At 39.7% G+C, this 16,146-nt stretch overlaps 1 protein-coding gene across 2 annotated transcripts in view; it reads right to left on the bottom strand.

The window, feature by feature from the left end:
- Nucleotides 1-12,870: 12,870 nt before the first annotated feature.
- Nucleotides 12,871-16,146, bottom strand: part of TMOD2 (tropomodulin 2) — a 48,366-nt gene continuing 45,090 nt past the window's right edge. Inside the window, exon 10 of one of the 2 annotated variants that reach the window (XM_060149967.1) lies at nucleotides 12,871-14,826. In XM_060149967.1, coding sequence (XP_060005950.1) covers nucleotides 14,644-14,826 — 183 coding nt within the window. In that variant the 3' untranslated portion in view covers nucleotides 12,871-14,643. The remainder of the gene's footprint in view (nucleotides 14,827-16,146) is intronic. The other variant, XM_060149975.1, reaches the window with a different exon arrangement.

The following is a 16,146-nucleotide window of genomic DNA, read 5'->3' as shown; positions in this document are numbered from 1 at the left end:
GCCATTGCATCTTATTTTCTATAGCATCTTCGTGGGAATCAATTTCTCAAATATTCTTGGAGATAATAGCTGAGAGCAATTTCCTACAGAATTCAGAATTCAGGTTCAACTAATATTTATTGAATATTTAACCCACGCCAAGAACTGTGCCAGCACTCCCTTTATAATATCTCATCCAATCCTCTAAATAACCCTGCAAAGAATATATTAGTATCCTCCATTTCTACAGATGAGAAAACTAAGACCCAGAAAAGTTAAGTAATCTGTGCAAGGTCACACAGCCAGTAACTGGAGATCTAGAAATGAAGTACAAGAAGCCTGACTTAAATTCTAGCATGCTTTTCACTGTTGATCAGACTGTCTCCTAAATTTCATCAAATTCTTTAAAGTAAGATCACCTGTGACCATGTCCAAGGTACATAAAAAAAAATTCTCTAACACAGTCCAGGGAGATGGTGTTCTGACTGGATGAGCTGAATATCTGGATTCATTTGGTAGTTCTGTATTTCATTATAAGTTAATAGATAGGTGTTATGCTAACTGGCAAGTCTCTTGTGAGTTCCTACACCTCTGGGGAAACTGACAAAATAGAGTTCCTGAAAAAGCAAAGCAGAGAACCATGGTTATCCAGATATGGTTTATTTTAAGAAGGACTTTCCTTTACAGCAATATGGCTTCTTCTGCTTTGCTCTTTAAGAAGCAGAGAGGGCTTTTAATTCAATGTCTGACTGATTTAAACTATGACACATTTCCTCCCTGACCTTCCAATATGGGGTATTAGGCATACATTAAATTTTTCTTTTTTAGCTCTTTAAGTTTTTCCTAACAAATATCTTCATCTTATTCTAATTCTTTTTTCTAAAATAAAGTGATGTAATGATGGATTCTTTCCTTTTCTTCAGACAAGTGTTATCATATTGTAATCACAAGACGCACAAATATGAATCGCCTAAACCCATATACATTAAATACCACATATGGTAGCAGACGTATTAAGAATAACATCCTAGTATTGGATAAAACTGTAAAAAAATAGAACCTTCCTCACTGCTTTCTCTCTCTAACTACAATCTATTCTGTATACCAGTGCCAGAATGACCTTTTTAAAATAAATCAGATCATGTCACCCTCCTGCTCCAGACCACTTAGGGCTTCCCAACACATTTCCTTTGGAAAGGAAAGGAAATTCCTTTACAATTAAATCCACCCCCACCAGTCCTTACATGAAAATTTTTATTTCCCACCACACATACACTCTTTTGCTCTACTCCAGTCACAGGGGCCTCCCTGAGGTTTCTCAATCCTGCCAAATATTTTCTCACTTCAAGTTCTTTCTACTACATAGGAGAATGCTTTCCTCCCAAAGACTCGTGGCTCACGCCCTCATTTTCATGAAGGTTCTGTTCAAATGTCACCTCTGAAAGGTCTTCTCTGATCCTCTTACCCTTTCTCTTTACTTGCTTTGTCTTCTTAGCACCTGTCACTCCCTAACATCTTGCTTTATTTACTCATGTAAGCTTAAGGAGTTTGCATCATTTACCCCTCTCTCCCTAGCATCTGCAGCAATGCTTGACATACAATAGGTATTCAATAAATATTTGTAAATAAATGAATAACTTTCCCTCCCCTCCTGCGCATGAGTGGAATACAGATCCACAAGGTTCATGGTAAATGCCAGCCAAGGTCCTGATGCAGCTATAAACAGCAGCTGTGAGAGGGTTTGGCTCCACAGGACAAGATCCAGTGAAACTCATCCTGAAGTGGAGACAGAGCTCTCTTAAAAGGACTACACTTTATGGGTTGCCATTATTAGCTTACGGTTAGAAAAAGCAGAGTTCTAGAAGAGGGAAAAAAAGGCAAAACCTCAAAATTATATTTACATAAATAAGTGAAAAGGTTAATCCACTAAATGCCTGTGGTGGATTGCGATATTGTTCCCAACTATTTGCTCTCCCGTAGAGGAAAAGACTACCTTACCCACTGTTATATGACTTGCAGTGCCTCTCTGTAGATATTTTCAGGCTTCTTTTCCTTCTTTCTTCACAAAAATACTGTCATATTGTAATCGCAAAGCTTACAAACATGAATTTGCTTTGGCCAATAAAATGAATTGAAGCGACAATACGACAGCTTTGAGTGGAGGCTTTAAGAGTGCCATTTCCTACTCGTGTGCTTACTCTTTCCTTCTACCAAGAGAATGGCATGTCCCAAATAGAGTCTTGTCCTTCTGCCTGGGTTTTAGAACGAGAAGTCACATGGAATCAGAGCCTCGGCTGGACACAGGTGCTGATGTGTAATGCGAGCAAGAAGTAAACAGAGATTTAGGTTTGTTTGTTACTATAGACTGACCTAGCAAAGCTGACTACTGCAGTGCCTATTCCATGACAGGCGATCCTCTGAAATAGAAGTGGTCTGGCACCCCTCCCCCACACATTTAATCCCACTTCAAGTAATGGAAAACAGTTTGTTTAAGTTCAACATAGTGAAGAGAACATATCTGAGACTGTTAGGTAAAATATTTGAATAAGAAACAGAGTACACATCCTGTTAGTTTTCAGGGTTTTGTCAGAGTGAAAGTGATTGACAAAATGACACTGTGACTTTACTTAATGTATTACAAGCCCTAAGTTGTGTTATAGTTAAACTTCCTGCCAGAGTAACTCATAAAGCGTGTCACACTGAATCATCATTTGCAAATTAATGCCAGCAGCAATTTTCTTGTTATCAAAAGTTCCTTTAGGAAATAGTTTCCTTGATATACTGAAGTTTTTTTTTTTAATGTGTTTTATAGGAGAACTGAGAAAACTTAAGCTAAAGACATCAAGTTGTAACTAAAAGGTAAGGATTTCATTCCTGGGAGCTTGGAGTTGGTTAAAGCAGTGGGAGGGAGGAATCAGAGAAGACAAACACCATAGCTGGGGTGCACAATTTTATAGAAAGGATTCAGGCAAAGCCTTTAGCTTGAAATATCTTGCCCTAGCACCCCATCTCTGCTTGTTAGAAGCTTCCTCATGTTTCATTGCCCGTCTCAAATGCCTGTTTCTGACTCAAACTTCCCTAAGGCCATCAGCTGGAATTGGTTTTGCCATTCCTCATATTTTCATACCCTACTGTGCCTCCGCTGAAGGTGCATTAAATGCATATTTCAGCTAAGTGCCAAAGGGCTGAGAATTTAAATTTTCAGCTGAAGCCAAGGCTGCTCACAGATATCACTATCAAAAAAATAAACTTCTGGATATACAAATAAACTTAAATTTTGATGCCAAAATTTAAATTATTGTTTTAATATTATTTAAAATGTTAGTGCTAAAATAGTAAAGTTTAACATAGTATAACATAGGAACAATAATTTCCCAGTTCTGTGAGCTGTTAGACTCTCCTACAGTCACTGGAGAGCCAGATTTCAGCAGAGGCGAGTGGATGAACAGAGCCATGTCCTAAATGGAACTAAATAAGAATTCAATTCTGGTTTTAAATTATACATGCTAGGTACACCACAGATTTCTATAAAGAATAATAGTATGGGCTTCCCTGGTGGCACAGTGGTTGAGAGTCCGTCTGCCGATGCAGGGGATGCGGGTTCGTGCCCTGGTCTGGGAGGATCCCACATGCCGCGGAGCGGCTGGGCCCGTGGGCCATGGCCGCTGAGCTTGTGCGTCCGGGGCCTGTGCTCCGCGGCGGGAGAGGCCACAGCAGTGAGAGGCCCACTACCGCCAAAAAAAAAAAAAAGAATAATAGTATGATGTAATCTCTACTTATCTTTCCTTGTATTATTATTTTAAAATTTTAAGCATATATTGACTAAAAAAGATATTGTTGTTCTTCCTAAGTTATCTAACTAATGCACCCTCTTTATATTTGTAGTAACTGTCAACCTATTTCCCTACTTATCTACTTGAAAGTTCTTAATACTTTTTAATAATTTTTGAATTAATTTATTTTTAATCAATGTTGAAGACAAAAGAAACCTTTCACAGTCAGCAATTATTACAGCATTTTACTTATCCAATTAGCAATATACATTTATATTTGATAGAACTACTTATCCAATTAGCAATATACATTTATATTTGATAGAACTTTCAAGAAATAAATAACAGATTTTTCACTCAATCTAGAATACCTGCCTATATCTGAAGATCAATATTCATAAAATAATAGCAAATTTAAATGACATACTTTGTTCTTATCAGTGACACTGTTGACTGATTATATATAAGAATTACCTTTAAAAATACCTACCACCAACCATGCCAAAGTTTAAGGATGATGGGAATAATATTGAAGTAGGCATTCCAAAAGCTGAGGCCCAAAGCCCAGGACAAATAACAGATTTTTGGACAAATATCAAGACTCATTGTCTACTGTCACGGAAGCTAGAGTTGGCTTTTAGGCAGGCACATTCTACGTCTTACAGTTAAGCTTTTCGTCAACACCAAAGTCTTTATCCACACAGATGGCAATTAACTCACATTTTTCCCATTCTATCTTTTGTAGTTGACTTTTTGGATTAAAAGTAGAAAACTAGAGACTTCCCTGGTGGCATAGTGAATAAGAATCCGCCTGCCAATGCCGGGGACATGGGTTCGATCCCTGGTTCAGGAAGATCCCACATGCCGCAGAGCAACTAAGCCCACACGCCACAACTACTGAGCCTGTGCTCTAGAGCCAGCGAGCCACAACTACTGAGCCCGTGTGCCACAACTACTGAAGCCCACGCGCCTAGAGCCCGAGCTCTGCAACAAGAGAAGCCACCGCAATGAGAAGCCCGTGCACGGCAACGAAGAGTAGCCCCCGCTTGCCATGTGCAGCACCCAAGACCCAACACAGCCAAAAATAAATAAATAAATTTATGTGTATATATATATATATATATATATATAAAAGTAGAGAACTACTATTGTTTCTATTCAATTTCATCTGATTAGATACAGGCTTGGATTTTGGCCTGTCCAGATAGTTTTGAACCTCTCGAAGTATTCCTTATCTCTCCCAGTGCCCATTAGTTAAAGACTCAGTCTGTATTCTATGGGTATCACATCCAAATTACTGATGAACTGCTAACCAAAACTCATCAAGGAAAGACCAATGTAGTGGCTAAGCCCTCCTGGTTGAAATTCTTCCATTCATCAGCCTTTACTTATGATCATGAGTCAAAAAAAAAAAAAAAAAGACTGTTTAAACCAGTCATTTAACTATTTAGTTAAACTGTTACACAGCCCACATTTCTCAAGGGTGTTGAGACATTCTCAAATGTCTTGATGAAATCCAAACACAGTACGTTCTTTTGACTGTACTCTCATGATTTCCTATCATTTAATATAAGTGAATCTGTGCTACCTGTTAGAGATCACTGCTTCACTTCTAAGTGCTTACAAACCACTAAAGTGGAAATACTTTTCTGAAATTTTGCTCAGGATTGATAAGTTCAGTGGTCTACAATTTGGAGACCTCCCCCACCTCCACCTGGCCTCCACCACCATGCCTTTTGAGTCATGCATTGATTTTCCTACATCATCTCCCTTCTTAGGTTGGTTGGGCCAAAGCACAGCCCCGCCTCATTCAAGCTCATGTACATCTAGTTCCTACAGAGGCCCTGTGATATGTGGGATACTTGCAGGAAGCTGTGGGCATCTGATTTCCCTGACTGGTGGGCTGGGAAGTGAGCTGTTAGCTGAGGCAGGGAGGGTGTGGGGCACCACTTCTTACAGTCCCAGAGAAAGGCTGAATGATCAAACTGAGAGAGGGTGGTCCATAACAGAGTCAAGTCTAATAGACAACAGACCCAAAGTCAAGGAGTCACTGCTCAAAGCCAGACTGCCAAATCCAAAGGAGGGCACCCAGAAAGCAGGGCAAGTACAAGCAAGTTGAAACATCAGGGAATTCATGAGGAGCTAAATGAGAGGGTGGGTCAGGAGTAACTTCTGAGTCAGCTGTATCTAATTTACATTTGATTCTTGGAGTGAGGGGGGAGGGCCTGTCGGCCATAAGGGCATGGACAGTGGAAACACAAAAATGAGTAAGATTCAGTCCTCCTTAAATTCCTGACATTGTCAGCATTAAACGGAGAACTTTGTTGCTGTTAATATCCATGGATATTAATTTAGGTTAGAATTTAGGATACTAATACCTAAGTGCCTTCTGTATGCCAGGCACTGCTCTAAGTATTTTTACACATGAATCCTCATAATAGTCCTACTGTGAAGTACGACTGTGATTCCTATTTCAGAGGTGAAGAGACTGAAGCTAGGTAATTTGCAGAATTTCACACAACTAACAGAAGTGAGATCTGAACTGGGCAAGTCTGACCCCAAAGTGCACACCTGTAACTCCCATTCATTACAGCCTCATAGACTGAGAGTCTGACCCCAAAGTGCACACCTGTAACTCCCATTCATTACTGCCTCATAGACTGAGAGAATTCTTCAAAGAAAATAATTACTTTACCTCCTTGACCATGAAAAGGTGTGAGACAGCAAATATAGAAATTAGATACAGGCCTTCTATGCTGCTTCTTGGACCTCATCATCAGTCTAAGTGACAGAGAGTTCGGGCAGAGTTCAGCAGGGTGGCAGAAAGAGTAGGTTTTCTTGTTTTTCCAGGACAAGCCTTTACAATGTAACTTTATTTTTAGTGTTCCCTGTTTTGAATCCCAGCATAGCTTACAAAAAATTTAATTCCAAAGTTAATATAAAAAATTCAAGGTAAAACACTTAACCCATTTGGGGTTAAGTATATCTGTATTCTTGCTCCCATTTATTCTAACAAATGTTAACTGTTTAGCTGAATGTGTGTGTGTGTGTGTGTGTGTGTCTGTATTTTCGTTTTAATAAGGAGGTCTTGTTTCTCCTCTGGTTACTTCTGGTTGTCTGTCTACTTCTTATCTTCCTCATAATAAGGGCACTCTATGGTCCTTTCTAGCAAATGTACTTTTCTAATATGAGAACATGGTGCCAATCATTTATTTTAAAGAGACAATGTGTCTTAAAATTATCTAGATTAAATCAGTCTTTACTTTCATTTTAAAAGAAAAGTTTATTATTCCTAATGTTCTGTACACTTTCACTTGGAAACTTCATTCCAGACACAAATGAATACATTACATCTTTGAAAGCAGAAAGATCTTGATTAATTAAAACAGTATACCTTTACCTTAGCATTAGGTCAGGCTGGCAAATTCCAAAAGTTAAAACACTGCACCTATCTGTGCCGACTGGGATCCTTATTAATTATCATGGTAAAAGTATTTCACGTTTCATACATTTTGCTTTTTTACACATTTATTTCCCACATAATGTTCAATTTCACATTTAAAAGGCAAATTAATCTTTAATTTCCTAATGAATATAATCAATGTCTACCTGTGAAAAGTTTCAAAATGAAACTATGTGGATTTATCAATAACTGCTTAGCCAGATAAATGTTGCCAATATAAGTTTAAACAGCTTACAAAGTATTATTTCCTTTGTTCTCTTCAAAACAATACAGGTACACATAAGGTCACACATTACAGGCATCTGAACTGGTAAGATATTACAGATTGGTGGCATGCAAGTATTTTACATTTTTAAATGCAGTGAAAATGCTGCTTATTTGTTTTCTTTAAATAGATGAAACAGAATTAAGATAAAGTTTTAATTAAAATATAAATATTATTCCATGAATACAGTGGGGTTTTTTAAAACCAAAGTGGCAGAGATGAGAATTTTAGTTCTGAATAATTTCTTTCTTAACTAAAGATTGTCACTGGCAAAATTTGGTACTAAAATAAAATTTCCTTAAAAAGTACATTTTCTACCCATCTCATTTCACCATATGGCCAATTCTTATCTATCCACATTTAGATTATCCATGGGAAAGTTTTAATCCTGGACCAGCTTCTCCCAATCACACAGTGTACTTCTGATTCTGATTGGCTTCTCTCTGTTATCCAGTCAATATGTGCTCAGTCAGACACAGACACAGACACACAGACACACACACACACACACTCTCTCTCTCTCTCTCTCTCTCTCTCTCTCTCTCTCTCTCTCTCTCCCCCCCTGAATAAAAATCTATGAAAAACATGCCATGTTTACTGTGTTCAGTTTCTTTCTTTGCATTTCCTCCTCTCTTTCTCCACCATGAGAAATAAAATATGAGGAGAAAATATCATACATTTTAAAATGTCAAAAAGGCTGCTCCTCCAGAACTATTCTGAAAACAGTAAAAACCGCTGCAGAGGAACAAATAACTCTGTGGATTGTTCAGACCTCTTCCTCTGAACAAAGCCTATGGAGGAGAGATGGAGCCACAAGGGAGGCATTGCGCACCCGCACCCACGTTCAGAGGCAATGGAAACATTTAGAATCACAGGATTGTAACATCTGGGGGCTGGAAGGGACCTTAGGGAGCATCTAACTCACTTCATTTTACAAATGAAATGAAGACAAGATAGATGGAAAGACCTGCCCAAAGGAACACATAGCTGACATACAAATCAGTACTATTTTCCAAAAATATCACTTGGTGGAAAATTGAGCACAATTCTTGAGGGGCTGGAGGATAATTCAATTCAAGCAACATTTATTAAGCACCTATTATACACAAGGCACCTTACTAGATGTTACTGAAGATGCAAAGATTGATGAGACAGTCCCTGCTTCCCAGTGCTTATGAAAGTTCCTTGAGGCTATGTTTCAATATCTTTCTTAGCAGAAAATAATACTGACCAGGACTAAGGTTGCTGGTGATAACAAAGCAGCTGATGCCCAGGAGAGCTGATCTCACAAGTAACACTTTCTCCCCTTCACCATCAGGGCTCGAGCCTGTTACACAGCTGTTGGGGCCCTAAGGACAGTCTTCTTTCCTAGGCCTCCAATCACACCTCGAATCTTAGCCTACCCCACCCCCTGAGTAGTGACAAAGCTGACAGGAGGGCAGCAGTGCGCCAGACCCTCCTCTCAACTCCTCATCACTGTTTGCTTTCCCCTTAGTGCCTCTGCAAGGGTCCTGATCACATCCCAGGGTACTGTCAAAGTGGCCCAGGAAAATGCCCACCCACATACTTCACTGGTATATCTAACACCCACTGCGCCCATCAACCACTTCTCCCACCTCTATGTGGAAAGTAAAATAATTCCAGTCCCCTACATCATACCCATGTTTTAATTCCTCATATTCAAAAAGATGTGAGAGATGTAATTGTTGGTTAGAATAAAATGGATTCCAGAGGCAGTGGAAAACATTAGTGAATAGATAATAAAAATGATCTCCCACTTTTGTATAGCCCTTTCCAGTATAGTGTTTTCATCCCATTATCTAATTATATTCTCACCACAAGTCTGTGAGGTAGTTAGTGAAGTTTATTCCCATTATAGTATAGCTGAAGAACCTAAGGCTTGAGAGACTAAGCGGCTTGCCCCAAAGTCTCCCAGCTAAGAAAGTATGGAGCCAAGTGTCCAAGTTTCTTGACTCCAAATCCAGTGCTCTTCCCCCTATATAGTCTATAATTGTCAGGCAATTGAATGAATTGCCCATGATCATATACCTGCTAAGTGTTGGTGATGGGATTAAGAGTCAGCCTCCAAACCTGTTAGTATGGTGCCCTTCCACCATACCAACTAGCAGAGCCAATGTGCTCAGAATGACTACCATGGAAGATGTCAGAGAAAAGTCTAGTCTCCTTCACCCTCTCCCAAGTCAATGATGCATCACAAAACTGGGATAACCTCTGGTACGTGTACAACCTTCCTAGCATAGTGCCCAGAGGCAGGTTATAAATTCGAACCTTGCAACTCCTCCATCCATCTAATGAATGTTTAATTATAGCTGTTAGGGGAAGATGGGAAAGAGGTAAGCTGAGCAGAGCTTACTCCTACCCTTAAGCAAATCAAAACCTTTAATTTCCATCTTCCTTCCCCACAGCACTTAGCCCCTCCACTCTACTAAACTCCTGAAGCACAAAACAAAATTCCATCTGACCTAGAGTTGGGAGCAAGGACAATGAATACGTCCTTAAGGTTCTGGGTACTTTTCTCTCTCCAGCTTGTTACCAGGGGGCCTGATCATGTGATTTTCATCCAGAGGGCTCACCTGAGGCTCCCAAGCATTCTCACACTTTTCCTTTGCATGTGTCTCAATCCTTGAGCATTGACGATGGCATGGTGAGTGGTAGGGATATTTTACATGAGGAGCAATAAGGGGAAACTGCTACTGGAAGGCAGAGCTAAAATATTTCTTCTTAGTTCTCTATTCATTAAAATGAAAATAGCCATCATTGCTTCATTAGTGGAACAGAGGAAGGAAGCTTCAGAATCATGACTTAAAACCCAACTCCAGAAACAGTTCCACCGAGTACAGGTAACATAGCACAGAAGAAAGTATTCACAGCTTACTGCCCCCTGCCCGTTTTTGCTTATGCAATCAATACTTGAGCTAACGATGGTATCCGCTTTTCAATAAGGCACTCTACCCCAAAACCCAGAAACACTGATCAAATTATATGAATCCAGAGTTCTTTCACTTCCTGTCTCCTTCACAGGGCCTAGAAGAGGGCTAAGTACATCATGCCAACAAAAAAAGGGAAAATATCCCCAAACTCTTTTGTAAATTTTAAAGGGCTATCTTACATTTAAAACATGTTGATGCTTAAACTGGTTTCACGTTTGACTGTCTGAAATATTCTCACGGTAGTTATTCAGAACACACTGGTTTCCCTAATGCTGGTGACCTGCCAGGGGCCACCTTTCTGTCTGGAAGAGAAGCAGCTGTTCTTTTGGTATGATGTGCCAGGCTTCCCTTAGGGAAATTGTTTTGAGGAGTATAGGCATTGGGATGCTTTCTCAGTTTTTAAATGGAGATGGGCTTTTACTGTAAGATGAACTGCATGCTCTAAGATGGGCGAGTTGCATGAGCCCCTCCAGGTTGGTGATTCTCTACCTAACCTAGGCCCGCAGCAACTCTGAGAAGGAAAGGGGAGAGGGACTGGGAGACAGCATCTCCCTTCAATCAGGAGTCCAGCTTTGGCCAAACACCTCCTTACAGTATTTGGCGATATTTATGTACAAAATATTTATATACAATATATCCTACAAAGATGGAAGGAAGGGGCTTAATCATGTGGATGAAGATGAAAGTGCTTTCACTCATACACTTCAGGCATATGGAGAGATTTGGTGCTGGAACAATGAAATGATTTCCAGGCTTCTGATATTCATTCCCTAAGCGTTATCTTCCATTCATGCTGGGAAATTTGGTGGTTGGTGACATAAGTCACAAACTCTAGGGAGTGATTTCACATTTCACCTGGGCCTGAAGCAACTCTAAAAAGGACAAGGGAAGTGGGTCTGGGGAGACAGTATCTCCCTTCAATCAGTGGTCCAGATGCAGTCAAATACCCAGTTAGATATCTGGATATTTGGCAACATGCACACACGCACACACACGCGCGCGCGCACGTACTTACATTATGCCCTACCAAGATGAAAGGAAGGGATTTAATCATGCTGATGAGGATAAAAGTTTCCCTTATACACGTCTGGCAGATGGGGAGATGTAGTGCTGAACTAATTATATGATCTCTCTAGACTTCCAAAATGTATCTCCTAAAAGTCATCTTCCACATATGCTGTGATGGGTGTTGGTGACAGGAGCCTGCGAGTCCAGGTGAGTGATTTTACACTTAGGGTGGGCCTGTACAAGTCTAAAAGGGGAAAGAAGGTGGTCTGGGGAGAGATGATCTCCTTTCAATCAACTGTCCAGATGTTGCCAAATATCTCGATATAATATTTGGCAAAATGCATACATATAAAAATAGTTTATATACATTATGCCCCACCACGATGGATGGTAAGGGATTAATCATGCTCAGGATCACGAAAGAGCTTCTACTTACACACACTTGGCAGACAGGGAAATGAAGTCCTAGGCTAATTAAAGGATTTATAACTCCCCGAAATGTAAGTTTATCTTCTAATAGTTATATGAATACTCATGGAAATGTCACCTTTCGAGCTACTACAAAAACACAGGTAATGATAAGATAAACTGATTAATAATAAATATTTGATTTAACAGACTCTATATACATGTGACCCAACTATTTTATAAGCTAAAAACAGTGCTAAATTTTGACAATATCCCATTATCTTGCTTTAATACTATCGACAACTGCAGCACAGTCACTATCAAGTCCTGATTTTTTTTCTTGCTTTCTGACACGGTTTGCCAAGAATTGCTTTAGCCCCCGGTCCACAGCACCTTGGGGCTGCAGGGAACACTCCGTAGGATCCAAGATTTCTTAGGGGTGAAGGCAAGAAAGAGAGTAAATGAGAAAAGAAAGGAAAAAGCCTTACTTAGAGGGGCATGTCAGTGACTCTGCACTTAAACATATTTGCAACAAATCTAAAGGGATAGGAGAAAGACAACTAAGAGATGTGTCTTCCCTGGCAATATGGTAATCAAAACATGTATACAAAAAGAAGAAGAAGAAGAGGGAGAGGGAGGGGGAGAGAGAAAGGGAGAGGGAGAGGAAGAAGAGGAAGAAGAAGGAGAAGAACTGTATACATTTTACCCAGTGGTGTGCTGCTGAATGTTTATTAACCAGCAAACTAGGGGTAGGGGAGATGGGGTGAAAGCCCTGATTTGTAATCTTTGCTAATTTCCATGGTATAAATACTCCCACCAACAAGAAGTACTGAACTTCTGAGTTGGGAAGAACTACTGAGTTGGGCAGAGATGTTTAAGAGCACACCATGATACAGTATTTCTGCCATACAGACACAGTAAGTGCAAATACTCTCAGGAGTATGAAAAATAGTAAAGTGTATTTTTGAGTATTACTTTTGTTTTTTAACATAGTTTATTTAACTGTAAGTGCATGTCATTTACTTTTTAATAATGGTTGTGTTTCACAACCAGTTTACAAAATTCTTGATAATTTAATAATGAGTAAGCCTGTGAGTTGACTCTAACATACCACACCTAAATGAGTAAGAGGGAAAGAAAAAATCAGACTGAAAACTGTCCAGTAGTAGTTGCTACATAGATAGATAGATGATAGATAGATAAGGAGATGCAGTAGAAAGCTAGCTAAAGGATTTTTAGGGTTTCCAAAATTCAACATGCTCTGCTCATTATTCCCTCAAAAAGTATAAAATATTCTTATGTCTCAAAGGATTTTATTTTGTTTTCTTCTATTTTCTTTTCCAAAGGATTTTAGAGATAGAGATGTGGGCACTTATAATACAGGTAAATGTTCAATTTTATAAGGGCTTTCCATCCTAAACAGTTTCCACGTGCTTTATAAACTGACTAGAATAATATAGGAATTGTTTTTTCATTTATTTGTTTTACTGCTATAAGCAACTCAGGAACACTCAATTACTTAGTAAATTCTGGATTGGGCCCACCTTCTGCCTGAGTCAGCAACTTCTTTAGATCCAGTTGTCACCAGGACAAAGGATGTCACCTTTACAAGGCTCAGAATTATAAGGAAAAGAAGAAAAAAAGAGAAAGAGTTGGAAGGAAAGGAGGTGGGGAAGGGAGGCAGAGGTGCCTAAGGCAATGTCAGAGGGTCACCAAGTCCAGCCTCAGGCACTGACAGTTGTGAACTGGTGTCAAAGGCTGCAGTCATATGTTTCCTTAGCTTAATATCGCACTGGTGCACTGCTAGACGAAAAGATTCATGAATCTACCATGCAATCATCTCAATTGTACTTTCATAGGCTTTGTCCTTGGGATGACAAACATCTGGATAAACGATAATTCACATTTTTTCCTGATGTTTGAAAATGTCTGGATGGATCATGCCATGTGGACAAAATCTGTATAATTAACTTGAATGTTCACATTTCATCCTGTGATCTTGTTGCCCTAAAGACAAAGCAATAAATGCTTCTAAAATTTGCCAAAATAATGCAATCATGTGTAACAGACAACCTTAAGGTGTGATTATTATCGTTTTATTTAGGAATGTACTATTTTAAAAGCTTCCCTCTTGCTAAAATTTAAAAATTTGCCATCATGGCTGGAAAACTTTAAAACATCTTTGTAAAAAGTTATCCATAGAGTGATGTTAAAGATCGAATTACGTGGAATAATCAGTAAAAGTAGGTATGCTAATTCATTTTGCTACTTGTGAGTCTGGTTTGAAGCTATTTTTGTGGGTGAAAGAATATTTCATACCTATTTGCTAAAGCTATGCTTACGTATCTTAATGCTGTCTTCTTTTTATGAAGATGACACCACTGATCTTCAACCAGTAGGGCATGTGCATTTAGTGATTTTTCTGGAACTAAGGGAGAATTTGTGTTAAGTTGGTCACATTTTTTCACCCAGTGAAAGATTGGCAATACTAACTTCGTATGTGGTCAGCAGAACACTTCTGATGTATTTAGCCTAACTCAAAGCTATGCATGTAAACAGAGATAGGCCTCTATATCTTAATCATAGTTACAAACACATTTATATACTAAGTTCCTTTCCTTTAAAAAAAAAAAGTTCATGTAAGAAAGCAAGACCACCCAATATGAAAGTCACTAAACCATTTTCAATTGTCACCCACTAAGATCTGCATAAGTCCATTGGTGCAAGTTGCCAGAGGTGCCCATGAGCAAATAAAACAATCGTATATGTTTAAAAATCCAAGACAAATACGTAGTGCTAAAAAAGAATAACAATTAAATTATTAGTTGTGTGGTTAACGGAAATGAACAACCTTTGATAAAATGGTCCCAATGGAGAAGGAGAAGAGCTTTTGTTTTGAAATTGCCACCATGGTGAAATTGCCACTTCCTCTTCTTGTGGAAGTTTATCTTCGGTCTCCTTCAACTCGCTTTTTACGAACTAGGTGAGAAAGAAAGGTTTAAAAAGACAAAATGAAGGCATATTCCTTAAACTTCAGACAAACAACAATAATCACACAGAATAGCAATCTCACACACTTGAGAACACAGTTATCAAAAATTTCAACATTTAATTACCCGTGGCAATAAATGGAAATGACAGACTAGTCCAGGGCCTTGTGTAATTTACTTTCAAATAAAGCTAAGTCTGATAGTTGGGGACTTGAATGTTAGAGCTCTCCCATTTCTATGGAGTAGAAGGTCCAGAACAAACCCACGAAACAGTGAACTTCTAAATATTTTCATGTTTACTTATCCACAACACATCTTCTCAGCTTCTGTGTAACTCAGTCACCAACTGGCTATAACTAACTCCCCAGGATGACACATTCACAATTCTGATTTTGGATTGAAAACCAAGAGGAGCTGCAAACAGAAATTTAAAGTTTCTAAATCTGTTTTAAATGGAAACTTCGAAGTATCAACCTCCGAGGAAGGTAGGATTCAGATGGCTAACAAACTCAAGAGATTAAGCGTCCTTTAATCTGGTACTTAGTATCAAAGAAGCTGCCCTGACTGCCTTCCCAGTTTCTGCAATCCTCTTCTTCCCCCTTTCACCACCCCACCTGCAGGCTCCTCTGGTGGATAGGAAGAGGGCTGCTCCAATCTTCCTGGATTTGGCAAAAAAAAAAAGGTGCCCTGGCTGTGGCCCTGCCTCAACTTCCCACTTTAAATAGCCCAGCCTGCTCCTGCTCGGCTGCAGAAAATTCAACAAAAGCTGTTGTCCACAGCTGCCGCTCCTGGTCTCAGGACTGCCTCTCCATTTCCTTCAGACCTCTTGTTTTGCCTTTTTTCTTTGCTCTCCGTGTTGTTCAGATGAGGACCCATGTGTTTTCCCAGGAATCTTCCAACTGCTGCTCTAATCATTCCCCAAAGCCCTGTTTGCTGGGCTGCCCCCTGAGCCTCACTCTTTGCACCTTGGAGGCCAAGCACTGTCATATGCCTGGCCAGCCTCTGGGTGCCATACACTGCACCTTTGCTGGGCCTCAAGGTCTTGGGCAGCAAACTGGACACTAACATGTACCTGTCCCCTTCCGGTTCTAACCCTTAACTTCCATCTTGTCCACCATCTGAACCCTCTCCATGGCCAGCACTATACTTGGTGGGACACCTTGTCCAGTTTCCCTGTCCAAGGTCTGGCATTCTGTCCCTGAACCTCAAACTGGGGACTGAGCTCTGTTATTGGCAGACAGCTTGCCAACTGGACTATCTGCACCTGGATGGTCTTGCTCCACACTGCTTCAGGTGGCTGGGATGTCCC

This window comes from Lagenorhynchus albirostris, chromosome 1 (assembly GCF_949774975.1).
Source record: "Lagenorhynchus albirostris chromosome 1, mLagAlb1.1, whole genome shotgun sequence".
Classification (NCBI taxonomy): Eukaryota; Metazoa; Chordata; class Mammalia; order Artiodactyla; family Delphinidae; genus Lagenorhynchus; species Lagenorhynchus albirostris.
The sequence above is the reverse complement of the archived record's forward strand: the minus strand, read 5'-3'. Positions and strand labels throughout refer to the sequence as shown.